Genomic DNA, 13,983 nt, shown 5'->3' with positions numbered 1-13,983 from the left:
TTTGGTTCCCCCGCTGAAAATCAGAATTTACAGCAACCTCCGCCAGCTCCACAAGTACAGATTCAGCCCCCAGCTGAATTGGTACAACCTTAGGGTGTGGATGAAGTTGTCGGGCAAGAAATTCAAGAGATACACGCAGCCAAAACAGTCCCGCATTGGTTGCTTCAGACTCTCAGGGAGAGTAGGCTTGAAGCTCCATTGCCTGGCAGAACTCGTAGTGCAGTAAGGCACATGGAGGGAGCTCATTCAGTTGAATCAGTTTATGCAGGTACTCTTCTTGATGAGGAGGAGCCTGAGACATTTGAAGAAACAAAAGATAATGTGCATTGGATGAATGCCATGCATGATGAGTTGCAGTCCATTCATAAAAATCAGACTTGGGATGTTGTCAATTTGCCACCAGGTAAGAATGCCATGGGTACACGGTGGGTTTTCAAAGTGAAAAGAAAACCAGACGGGTCCATTGATCGGTACAAGGCAAGGCTGGTTGCAAAAGGATATGCTCAGAAAAAGGGCATAGATTATGAGGAGACTTTTGCTCCTACATCCAGAATGACAACTATCAGGTCGGTTATAGCCATGGCTGCAAATTTTGAATGGAATGTTCATCAGTTGGACATTAAAACAACTTTCCTTAATGGAGACTTGTTAGAAGAGGTTTATGTCAAACAACCTCCGGGCTTTCAAATTTCAGAAAATGCACTTCAGGTATGCAAGCTGAATAAAGCTTTATATGGGCTGAAACAAGCCCCACGTGCACGGTATGCCAAAATTGATGCCTTTCTGACCAGCAAGGGGCTGCACAATAGTCCAACTGAGAGCACCCTCTACATCAAGAAGGATGGGGGGGATATTTTGGTCATCATTCTTTATGTAGATGACATGCTGCTCACCGGGATCAAATGAGGAAGTAATTGCAGATTTCAAGACCCAATTGAAAGCTACATTTGATATGTCAGACTTGGGCTTGTTACATTTTTTTTTGGGGATCCAGTTTATTCAAGAGAAACGTGGCATTGTTATGTCTCAGTCCAAGTATGTTCAAAAGCTCTTGGACAGATTCAACATGCATGATTGCAAGCCTATGTCCACTCCCATGGAGCCAGGGCTGAAGCTTACAATGCATGATGCGGGTGAATCAATTGATGTCACACTCTATAGTCAGGCTGTTGGATGCCTCATTTATCTATGCAATACACGACCTGATATTCAGTTTTCAGTTTCTCAGGTGAGCAGGTATATGCACAGCCCAAAGATTATGCATTGGCAGGCTGTAAAATGCATCTTCCGTTACTTGCAAGGTACAAAGTCTTTTCGCTTGATGTTTCCCAGGGGGGGTGACTTGCAGATGCATGCTTACAGTGACTCAGATTGGGCTGGAGACTATGATACTAGGCAGTCCACCAGTGGGAATTGTTTCTTTCTAGGACATGCTTGCATTTCTTGGTTAAGCAAGAAACAGTCTATAGTGGCTACCTCCTCATGTGAAGCTGAGTACAGGGCAGCTTTCACAGCAACAGTTGAATGTGTTTGGCTGCGTCATTTATTTGTTGATCTTCATCTTTCATTGGAGGGTCCTTCTCCGATTCTCACTGATAGTCATAGTACTATAGCAGTGGCAAAGAATCTTGTGTTTCATGCTCGCACGAAGCACATTGAGGTTCACTATCACTATGTCAGAGAGAAGTTGCATGTAGGAGAGATCAGTATGATCTATGTGTCAACACATGACAATGTTGCAGACATCTTCACCAAACCACTTCCACGTGAAAAGTTTGAGGCATTTCGCAGTGCCCTGAACTTATATCCTTTTGGTGATTGATCATTTCCTTGTACATGACATTGGCACTGCAAGGGGGTGTTAGAATTATTATTATAATTCAGCAGCGACCAATGTAATGTAATAAGTAGGTTAGGTGCACTTTTCTCTCATTTAGAGGTTTTTTCCTCTAACCACAGTTAGTTCACTAAATATGGTAAGTGAAGGATAAGGTTTTGTCACTTAGACAAAACCCATCCCACTTCTTGTAACACTTACTTCTTCTATTGCAAACACTATGTTCAGCTCTCTTGCTTCTTGCTCTCTCACTCTATTGATTTCTAACACTTTGCATGCAAATAACACACTGTGGACTAATTCTAGTCACAGTGGGCGTCCCCACTGAACACAAGTGCACACATAACAAATATCAAAAAATATATTTATTCTTTGGTTGACCGAAGTCAACGCTCTTGATCATAATTAAGGGGCTTTGACCAAGGGTCGAGGCGCCAAGTCTCTCCAACCGAAGTTGGCACAACTCTCCAACCGAAGTTGGCACATCTTGGTTAACCGTAGTTAACCCTCTTGACGCATGCCAAGTCTCGTTGACCGAAGTCAACACTCTCTGACCGTAGTCAGCTCTGTGGTTCTCTGGTTAACCGCAGTTAACCCTCTTGGTAATGAACCAAGTCTCCCCAACTAAAGTCGGGTTTACTTGACCAGAGTCAAGTATCTTTGACTGTAGTCAATTCTCTGACCATTAAAAGAACTCTTTGACCATAATTAACACAAATGGAAAACTCTTTAATTATGATCAGATAAATGGTCAACTGTACTTTGACTTAGGATATTTACATTGTGGTGACACTCAATGTCCCAACTAACGATCCAACCATTCCTAGACATAGCTAATGACTTACTCACCATTCCTAGACATAGCTAATGACTTAGTCTAAGACCCTACATTAGACCTTTCCAAATATCTACCTTGGTTGCACAATCTCGGCTCCAAGTCATAGCAACTTAAGGGATAAGATTGACTATAAAGATGGCAATGACAACTGCAAACAATATGCAATCATGGACCCAATGATGGATACATATCATTACCTCCCCTCTGAAGTTTGAGGCTTCCCACAGCCCGAATCCCGTGTGGAAATTCGGAGGTAAGAGCAAGTAGCCTTGGAGGGAATGTGACCCTTTCTGCCCACAAAGTACAATTCCTGTTGTCCCCTTCTGGTTGTCCTGGTCTTCATGTCCAGCAAGGTATCCTCTGTAAGGGGCTGCTGATGATCTGGAATCACATTACAGGGAAGAGAAGGCTGAATGGGAGCCAAATCATCAGAGAGAAGTGAGGGATAGTATGGCTCAGAAATTTGACATTGAAGACTGGATGGAAAAAGAGGCCAGGGGTTGGAAATTCGACATTGAAGACTGGTGGGCATTGCATTGAACTTGCTTGAGGGTTTTGAAAGGTCCATATCTGAGGGTTTGGACCTTCACATGTGGACTATTCTTCAATCTTTCCTTGGACAAATGCAATTTCACCTTGTCTCCTTCTTCAAAACTGATAGGCTGCCTATGCTTATCAGCTTGATGCTTGTACTTTGCTTGAGTCTGCTCTAAAGTATGATGTTCAAGCTGATGGAGATCTTGGAGATGCTTGGAGGAAACTTCTGCTTTGGCAACCTCCCATGCTGCCTTGGAAGAAGAAGCTTTGAACTGAGGGTCTTGCAATGCCAAATCCATAGGCAAAGCAGGCTGCAAACCATGGCATACCTCAAAGGGACTTTTCCTTGTGGAAGAACGAGGGACTCTGTCGTAGGCATGCTGCATGTAGCCAAGGTAAGCATCCCATGTTTTAAGCTTATGCTGGCAATAAAGTCCAAGACTCTATTTACCACCTTAGTTTGTCCCTCAGTGGGTGGATGCCAAGCTGTAGAATGATTGAGCCGAGTTTCTATGGACTGCCACAAAGGAGAAATCTGGAATCCCTATCAGAGATAATTGAAGTAGGCAGCCCCAAGATGTACCAACACATGTTTGAAGAAGAGCCGGGCAGCTTGGACTGCATCACATTTCTTGGTGGCAGGCATGAGATGGTTGCCATGATGCCAATAGAACTCTGGGTGTTCAGATCTTGCAGAGGTTGATGATCAACGTGGACAATGACGTCTGTACCAAGCAGACAGTGTCTCGAATTCTTAAGGGCCTAAAGTAATGCATAGAGCTCTATCGTATGTATACGATAATGCAAAGTAGCATAAGATAGTATTGAACTGAATTAAGCCAGTGGATAGCCTTCCTGGGAAAGAACAGCCCCAACGGCATAAGTACTTGCATCAGCTTCAACCTCAAAAACTTTGCTGCAGTTAGGAACTTGTGAACTGGAGGAGAAGTTAGCTTGCTCATGAGGGCCTAAAGTAGTGCGTCGAGCTCTTATAGTATGTAGGATAATGCAAAGTAGCATTGACCTGCTTCTTATTGCCCTGGTTTCATGGAGATTGTGGCTCCATGGAGGTGTCCCCATAAGGTTCTTACAGTTGGACTCCGGGGAGTGGGAGTGGATTGATGAGGAGCACCGAGAGAAGAGCCTCCCTTTCTTTCATTATACTATCAGTAATGCTAGGACATTCCAGTTCAGTTGCAGAGGTTGGAGCCCTTCCATATCCACTCATTGGGAGAACATGGCCTCTACCCCGTCTTGTTTCAGCGAGCCTCAAAGCTTCGAGTCCCTCGGATTTGGTAGCTTGAACACCGACTGCTCTCCTCCTGTTGTGGCCTCATCCAGTTGTGTTGCTGATTCCACCGCTTCTGTCTTTCCCTTCAACAGTAACGACCTCGCTAAGTACGGCTTTGGTCTTGCCCTCTACTCCGCCAACACCACCTCCTCCCTCAACAGTGTCCAGTTAGGCGAGCGACATGTTTTTCTCTGCTACAAGGAGCCACAAAGTTGCCCGCTGTTGGTGGAGGCAGCGGAGTTCGATTGGCTACCTTGTTATCTGGCAGCTGCAATCAAGGCCCAAAAGAACGACAATGAAGGTGAGGAAAACTTGTGTCGAGCTGCTGCATAATTTTTCAATGATTATGGAAATCTGGGGCCTTATTTGGTTCTTGAGCAATAGGTGATTAGATTTCATGGTGTTTTTGATGGTTTTCGATTATTATTCTCATCATCTCTCCTTTTCTATAAGGATCTACATTAGGCTAACGTACGAGTGAAGTTGGATGCACTAACTTTATTGAAAGCTTGTAAGGACTTATGAGCGGGTTGCTGAAACAGAGTCGATTAACCATATGTGAAGGACGTGATGGCACCCACTCTTCGAACGGAGATATAATGATTTTCCCTGACATGATTCATTATAGGTGAGGAGCTTGATATTGCTGCAGGCTTATTGCCAATGCAGTATACTCACGGTCTAATGATTAAGAGCTTCCTTGTCCATCTGGCTTTGTTGCTTATTCTCGTCAAGAATGTCAAGTGACAATGGCCAATGCATTAAATATCGAGTGCAAGCGGAGCATTCCAACGACGCAAAACTTTTGACCTTGATTTTTTACCTCGATGCATGTTGCAGGAGCTTAACTCATTTCGTTTTGTGGAAGAGGTATTAGTTCATAATCGATAATGGTTATCAAGAAGGCCAGAGAAGCTCTTGGGTACTCATATTTTTGTTTGTGCATATGGAAGTCATGATGTTCGATGCGGAGTTTCGGGTCCAATCCTCATTGGAAGACTAAAAGAAGAGATTTCTACTCGAGACCTGGGTGGCTATGTCTTTGTTAGGCCTTGTGTCTTCTCCATCATCGACACCACCAACAACAGGTGGCAATGTCTCCAAATTCAGCTCAATTGGTCGTCTCCAACTGGGCAGGCTACCAATGATGAATTTCGGTACGCGGATCGTTGCCCAATTCTTAGCTGTTGCAGCCGTTGCGGTGGTTTGGCAGTTGCGAAACGTGAGAATTGCAAGCAATGCTCAATTCCATCGCCGTATATTTTCAGATTTCAGTAGGATGATGGTGCTTGAGACAGCCGCTTAGGTTTGCATTGTAGTACAAAGTTGCACTCAAAGTAACAGTAGATGCTTCCCCTAAAAGAGGAGGCCATGGAACTTGATCATATACACGTCAAATCTTGCTAGTAAAGTCATAGGTAATTGGTAAGGCAGGAATGGGCGTCCAAGTGCAATAAGTGTGTGGTTGTTCGGTACACTAAATCCAAACAAAATGCAAAGTGCTATATGTCAATTGCAAATTTCGATACGCTTACTCCTATTTGCAAAGCAAAGTGCCATGTACTAAATACAATGTGTAATGTGTTGAACTCAATGTGCAGTCTACCCAAGGAAGGGCATGTTCCTTGGTCTTATAATTTTTGGAGAGGAAGCGTGTCAACCTTCCCCAAGAACGAATGTGTGGTTTTTTTATAAGTGTGAAGTGCTAATGTGGAAAATGCTATGCCATCATTTCAATGTGCAATGTACTGAACACAAATGCCAAAAATACCCAAGGAAAGTCACGTTCCTTGTTCTTAATTTTTTGGAAAGGAAATGTGCCAACTCTCCCCCCACAAGAATTTGCGGTTATGTGATAAGTACAAAGCGCTAATATGCGAAATGAAAACTGCTATGTCATCAATTCAACGTGCAATATAATGGAAACAATATGCAATATACCTAACGAAAGCCACATTTAAACTGCAAAATGCTATGCTCAAAGGAAATGCTATGTAATCATCTAACACAAGAGCATCCTCCTTTAGGTGAGGAAGCACTAGGGACAAATAATTGAAGGACTATAACACCTCATGATATATTTAAGCTTGCAGCTTCCATCTATACAATATGGGAAAAAATCGTTGCAGTTTGTTAAATTTGATAATTTTCTGTTTTTTTATTACATGTTCTTTATGATGAGGGAGCAGTAAGCAATCGGTAGAGACAATCAAGCTACATATATAATTGAAGAACTATAAAGTTCCTCACTTCCATACTTGCCTTTCCTCTTTACAATGCTGCTTGCCCAGATCTAGTTTCTTTTGGATTTCTATTCATGGAGGAATTGCAGTAAACTTGTAGAGAGCCAGATTTGGGGTAGAGGCTACTTGTCCTTGTTTCATGTTGGCAATGGAGTCCATCCAGCATTGCTTATGGGATTGCAGACATGCGAGGATAGCCTTTTTTGTTTTGGCAAAACAATACTTCTATTAAGTATGAAAGAAAACTGTAGAGCTCAATGCGGGAGTACATCATGCCATGCATGAGAAAAACCAAAGTTCAGAAAGACCTAGCAAATAACCAGGGTCAAGGCTGAAAATGCCAGAAGCAGAATCGGAGAAGAAAGGTGATCCCCTCTGTACTATGATAAAAATGTTTGTCCTAGTAGAGGCTGCTTTGGATGACCCGTGCATGCTCGCCCAGATCTAGTTTCTTTTGGGTTTCTATTCATGGAGGAATTGCAGTGAACTTGTAGAGAGCCATATTTGGGGCAAATGCTACTTGTCCTTGTTGCATGTTGGCAATGGAGTCCATCCAACATTGCTTATGGGATTGCAAATAGGCGAGGATAGTTTTTTTTTTGGGCAAAACAATACTTCTATTAAGTATGAAAGAAAATTGTAGGAGCAAGCTCAATGTGGGAGTACATCATGCCATGCATGAGAAAAACCAAAGCTCAAACTGGTTATCCCTTATTGGGTACTAGATGTTTTATGAGGGTGAGCCTTCTTCTTGGGCACTCTCGGTCCACAGGCAGGTGATAGAGACCTGCTCTCTTCAGGATGTACCGTTTACTCCCTTCAGAGCTTCTCATGCTTCAGTGGACACTTCTTGGGAGATTCTGGCTAGCATTTCCTCTTGGCACATCTGGAGAGCCAGATGTACAGAGGCCCTAGATGGCACCCAGATACACCCTTCACAGGTGTTCACGGGTATTTGGACTGACAGGGTTCATACTTTGATAGCCATTTGGACTAGCATGCAGGGACCTTCACGGGCAGCCTCTTCTAGGAGGACTGTATTCCTACGAGTTGGGAGGGGTTCTCCCTTTTTCTCGGAGGGTTCTACAGGATTGAGATGGCACTATCAGCCCCAATCCTTTCTTTTTGGCTTTTGAGCTTCTCATGCATTGCATGGTGTATCCCGTATGGAGCTTGCTCTAACGGTTTTCTTTAATACTTAATAGATAATAGAAATCTCTTTTTGCCCAAAAAAAAAAAAAAACTAATCTTTTTGTTGACATAATGATACAAACTGCAAACAGCTTATTGCCTGTTTTGGAGTGTTTTTTGGTAATTCTCTATGTTTTCTTGTTCATAATTCTTTTGGAAACGTTTACAGGTGGCGAAAGTCATCTGGAAATGTATGGACGATAGAGAGATCAAGTTCAGCGCATTTTCTGTAGCATGCTTGCTCAGTGCATTGAGTCAGGGAGGTTATCTTGATGAGGTTTGTATATCCATGAAGTTCTGAAAATGTATGGTTGATAGAGAGATGTTCAGTGCATTTTCTGTAGCATGCTTGCTCAGTGCATTGAGTCAGGGAATTTATCCTGATCAGGTTCGTATATCTATGAATGCTTATAAGTTCTGCAATTCCAACTGTATGCATGCAAACTCTCCATACTGCAAGTTTACACAATAATTGCATTCCCATACAAAAGACTTGTAAGAAAGAAGTTGCCAAAATCAAAGAAGCGTATGCATGCATGACTAATTGCATTAAAACAGAATCCCTCATTCAAGCCCATGAGTCTGGCCAAAAATGCCAATTTGCAGTCCATGCATAAATTCTCGTTCTTTGAGAAGTTTTTACAGAGTTTCTCCTGCATGTGTCCAATATGTGCAATGAGTGGGAAAATTCTTTTACAACTGGATATGAAATTCATAAAGACGATAAGGACTTGGGAAAAGAACTGAAAACTTCTTTTACAACTGGATATGAAAACCTGTGATGTGTATTGATAACTAGCAACATCCAAATACATAGCTAATCCATCTTCAATGACTATTTTTTTAAATGGAAAACCAAGAATGGCTGCAGAGTTAAAGTTGAGCTCAAACTCACTAGAAATGCTTCTGTATGAGACCTTGTTTTTTGAAGTGAAACTGTTTTGATTTCTATTAACGATGTGTAGAGCGGTTTCGATATCTGTAGAATGGATCAGACTGTAGAAAGGCAAGAGATTTCTGCAAGGCTAGGCCTACATGTGTCTTCTATATCATCACGGTGGCGAGAGGTATTTGCTGGTTGTATAAACCTCCTCCCTGGCTGTTAGCCCCTGTTCCAGAGATTCCCTAGGGACTCAGCTAGGTTCTTTGGAAACAGGTTGGTTTTTTTAACAGGCATTTGTGTGTTTTTCTCCTTTCCCCCATGATCATCGCCTTGTGGATTGCTGCTTTGTATGGTCGATTCTCAAGTTTTATTAAAAGGTTCTTTTCTTTGGGGGAAAAAAACACAGCTTGCCAGTGACACAAGCCACTTCATGGAGGGGCGATGACATGTAGTTACTACCTAGCCTTACATGTCATGGATCGATACTGCCTAGCCTCACATGGCAAGATCGATAGCCCCTCACAAATGTGGAGAATTCTGTGTGTATGGAAGAGGTCTTATGTTTCAAATGGATCCCTAAAACCTACATGGCAAGATACTTGAGATGTCAAGTGCGGATTGACATCTTGGCAGAGCAACAGGTGGCCCGATATTGGAGAGTATTTGTCATAAGATTCTGTACTGGAACTCTACCGAATTGCAAGGAGAGCTTTGGTTGTGAACTAAGCTTTTTTAGCCACCGCCTATATACATATTCTTGGTGGTCTTTCGGTAGGGAATGCAGGGGGCATCTTCTATGACTAGTTATGGGCTAGTGTAGATGGACCCATGACAATCAAACATGAGTGGCTTGGTAGACTGATCTTTCCATAAGCAAAGAGAACAAGGCATCTTAGATTTGGAGATGCAAAGCTGACACCTATGGGCAAGCTTATAGTTTGCAAGCACCTCCTACATCTTCACAAATCAACAAGGAATCCTTTGGTTGTAGTCTCTCACACTGCTCTTAATGTCTCTTGAAAGTTCTACTTCCGAAGCTAGCTTCGTGTGAGACTTTTACCTTAGGTAGTGAGCTAGGACCAAGACGCAGACTGCAAATAGCTGATCTTTCCCTTTATCATTGCCTATAACTTATCCTTGTATGTACTATGAAATAATATAAGAGAACACATTTTTACAAAGCAAAACACTTCTCAAAAGCTGCCAAACATGAACATGCACAAGTAGAAAAACCATCTTGCTATTTGTATGTGCAAGAAAAAGCCTCACTAAGGGGGACATAATAACAACCAATGTTTGCCCCCAATTTTCGGTAAAATGTATGAGAGCTCATAAAATTCAAATTAAGATCAACAAGGAGCAATTACTCATCTGGAATTGAAATATCTAAGTTGAGAGGGTAAGTTTGAATTATGAGAATGAAACCAAAATAATCAAATAAGCACAACATGTCGAAGAGCCAGCCATGCTGTGACACAATTTAGTGCTATATCGAGGAAAAGCCAAGGTGATGAGAGGCAGTGCCACTACCTTCTCCAAAAGCATGTCAAAAGTAGTGTCTATAGAATTCATTGATGGCCATCTCCATTCTGAACGAAGCTAGATAAGATGACTGGCCATAGCCGTCAATCTTGCCCAGCCAAGGAATCTATTGATACCTCGTCCCAAAAAGGGATCAACAACCTCAACAGCCAATGATTCAAGAGAGTCTTGCTTCACAAACTTCATGCATAAGGTAGAGTCTAGAATCAGAGGCGTAACATCAATACCTAGCCCCATCTATATATGTACTTGGATGAAAACACGAGAGAGAGAGAGAGAGAGAGAGAGAGAGAGAGAGAGAGAGATGATATGATTGTATTAAAGTCTGCGTGAGACCCTTCAGGATCTATGGGGCGGGCGTTCACTATTAACTAATAGTGATCCCTTTCCCTTACATCCCGTGAGAGAAAAATCTTACAGACTTGTCATGTAGTGAGTACTTGTTGGGCTAGCTTGTGAGCTAGAACCAGTACCTTGTTGCGATGTTCCAAAATCTCATTAAGTAGCTTCCTAGCATTTTGGCTGGCTGTTCCAGCAGATTTTTTAGATCTCTGCTTTCCCCATAGCCTTCTTTGATATGCACATATGCTCTACATCTCATGAGTACATGCTGCTCGTTTTCTACCTCTCCTGTGGGGCAGATTTTGCAGATTCTTTCCTCTCTTGGGACCTTGGGTCTTGCCCATCTACCCCCTCTCTACCTCGAGATCATGTGAACTAGTTCTGATTTTGCAGATTAGATTTCTTTTAAACGTTGATATGTCTTCCCTAAGATATTTCTGCATTCCATCATAGCTGTCCATTGAATTAACTCTTGCTTGTAGAACTGCATTTTTGTTCCTGGGTTTTGCCATAGTTTCTCTATCATTTTCTGTGTCACAATCTCTCTTATTTCACATGCATCTTCTGGTATATCAGCAATTGTTATACCCCATGATTCCATCCACTTCAACCCCTCTCTATACCAACCCGTGATTTTTATGGCTTCCATCGCTTTGCGTGGTATCTTGTCGGCGTCCATCTTTCTCAACTTAATTGAGGTAAGCCTTGAATTGACACAATGCTTCCCCATCAAGAATCATGCCTGTTTCGGCCAGCAGGATGGGGTAGGGTGTCTAGGCCTTCATCCCTAACTCCCCTCTTAGGAATCGTTTATGTAAAGTTTCTATTCTTTCCCAGTGAATCCTAGACAGCCCAGGTGCCCAAGCGGGGCATCCGTAAAGGATTATTGTCTGCACAAGCATGGTGTACATAAGCTTTCTCATTTCCCAATTCCACAGGTGCAACTTCCTGCATTTATTTTGAAAGCTGTATAGGGCTTTTAGACCTCCCAAAATCCTCCTTTCCAGGCATGCATTCCATTTGTAGTTGGTGGTGAAATCCAGCCCTAGATATTTATATGAATTGACTCCTTCAAGGGATTCCCCTCCAAATGTGACATCCACTTGTTTGTTACGTGTACCGATGACCATTACCTTCGACTTGTCTATATTGACCTGCATTCCTGAGAGAGAGAGAGAGAGAGAGAGAGAGAGAGAGAGAGAGAGAGAGAGAAGAAAGAAAGAAATTTTGTTAGAGTCTTTGGAAGACCGATGGGTCTATGAGACTGAAAGAAAACCTGATACAAATCACAGTAAGGATGGAGCTACTAAACGAGCATCATCACCTGTGCTGAGTCCTACGTCTGATCATACATAATCGAATACATCTGAGTGTGACAATGAAAAGAAAAAAAACTGGAGTGGGAGCGGAATCCTCCGTATGTCATGTCGCCCTGGCTGGTGCATTGCCAGTGATGGGACGTTGGCGTCTGTCAAGGGGTGCCGTGCGTCTTGGTCTCTTGGAGGAGACTCAATGCAAGACTAGAGCCACCGTGACTCCCGTGGGGCGTGCCCCGGATCTAAACAATGACGGGAGGTCTCCTAGAGTGATCTGTGCTCCCTCGATGCATCGTGTGTCATGCTACGGTCGTCGGGTTGGGGTCTCTGTCACGTCTGCATCTAGAGACTAGACGATCAATATCACTTGATGGGAAGAACTCTGTGATCCTGCCCTGAGAGGTGTCTGGTGGTGTGGCCAAGCCCCGTCCCCTGAGTAAGTACTCTTTGTGTCGGACCCCCTCGTGAATAAAGGCCGCTAGGCATCTCTGATTTGGGTAGGCGAGGAATATGGAAAGGAGCACAAAGCCGTCTCTGAAGAGACAGTGGTAGCGAGATCTCGGATCTCGTAGTACATTGGGCACCTGAAAATAAAATGCTCCTCCGACTCAACCTCCTGGTAGTTGCACAATGTGCATATGCGATGCTCCCTAGGCATCCCCTCTGCTCTGCCGCTCTCTATGCGGAGGCGGTGTGATGATACCTGAAACTGTCCGATGGAGATCCGTAGTGAGTGAGGCATGTGAAGCTCAATGTACCCCGGTGGCGTGATGAATCCCTCCTCCGAAATACGAAGACAGTGATCTCTGTAGAAGCTTAGCCTCACTGGAAGCTCCCTCGGCTCCAACCAGGTCCTAAAGGTGTGTAGCTGCAGGAGATCCTCTCGAATGACCTGGTTGGTGTGTGGCCCGATCGAGATGGTGGGTGGGAGTACCGGAGGGGCATCCAAACTGTACTGATAAGGAGGTATCCTATCGATATGAAACCCCTGTCTCACAAACCATCTATGAGTCCGTGCATACCAGCCTCGCTCGTCTCCCTCTGCTGCCAACCTCATGGAGGAATCGAGAGCCAACCATGGCAACCTCTCTCTCCCTAATGTGCAGCCCCCATATGATCTAACCCGGTGTAGATATGTGATGGTTTGAAAGGCTGCATCTAGCTGGAGTGGAGAAGCACCAAACTCGGCTTGAATGATATGATGTGGTACAGATGGTTTCCCCTGGATCATCCGTGAGAGCAAAAGGATCTGCAAGCGCTCCACCCATGTCGACTCTATATCTGACATGTCAGGTCCCCAACAAGGGCTGCCATACATACCGGCTGGTCGGACCAAGGAGTCGAAGAGAAGAGCCTTGGTTCGAGGGTCGTGGAAGTGGGAGTGGAAGCACTGCCTCTCTAGCCGAGCCAGTGAGGCATATCCCTTGCTCAATCTGGCCTGCATCGCTGGTCTCATCGTGAAGGTCGGGCCGGAGAAGATGACCCCCAAGTAAGTGTATGAGGATACGATCTCAATTGATGACCCACCGAAAGTGAACTGCTTCCAGTGCATGTTTGCTTGAGAGGTGTTAAAGATCATGACCTTGGTCTTGCCAAGGTTGACCTCCAAATCATGGGATAAACAAAAAGCCTGCAAAGTGCGTCCAGGTGTCGCTGAAGCCCCTTGGGTGTGGATGATAAGAGTGCCACGTCATCTGCATAAAGAAGAATCCTGATGATGATCCCGGCAAGTGAGCAACCCGTCCCTCCGAAAGCCCCCATGAAATTCTCAAGCTCATCGATGTAGAGGTCAAACAGGGTTGGTGATAAGGGACAACCCTATTTGACCCCTATGGTGCTCAAGATCTCATCTGTCCAACCTGCGCCTCCTGAGACTCTCTCATAAAGTGTCATGATTGCCCAGATGATCTCCAGGTCAAATCCCAGTGCCTGTAGGCGTGTGATGAGTCGAGCTCGAGGTATT

At 43.9% G+C, this 13,983-nt stretch overlaps 1 protein-coding gene and 1 pseudogene across 5 annotated transcripts in view; both read left to right on the top strand.

Moving 5' to 3' along the window:
* Positions 1-13,983, top strand: part of LOC147892651 (Tetratricopeptide repeat (TPR)-like superfamily protein) — a 173,031-nt gene that overhangs the window by 81,926 nt on the left and 77,122 nt on the right. For all 5 annotated transcript variants that reach the window (XM_087387653.1, XM_087387650.1, XM_087387651.1 and 2 more), the window contains one exon: positions 8,107-8,214. In XM_087387653.1, coding sequence (XP_087243779.1) covers positions 8,107-8,214 — 108 coding nt within the window. The remainder of the gene's footprint in view (positions 1-8,106; positions 8,215-13,983) is intronic.
* LOC147892652 (uncharacterized) lies at positions 4,450-5,781 on the top strand (annotated as a pseudogene).

Source organism: Dipteris shenzhenensis, chromosome 16, assembly GCF_047967505.1.
Source record: "Dipteris shenzhenensis isolate YYH24624 ecotype China chromosome 16, Dip_SZ_1.0, whole genome shotgun sequence".
Classification (NCBI taxonomy): domain Eukaryota; kingdom Viridiplantae; phylum Streptophyta; class Polypodiopsida; order Gleicheniales; family Dipteridaceae; genus Dipteris; species Dipteris shenzhenensis.
Note: the sequence above shows the minus strand (reverse complement) of the source record. Positions and strands in the feature narration are given on the sequence as shown.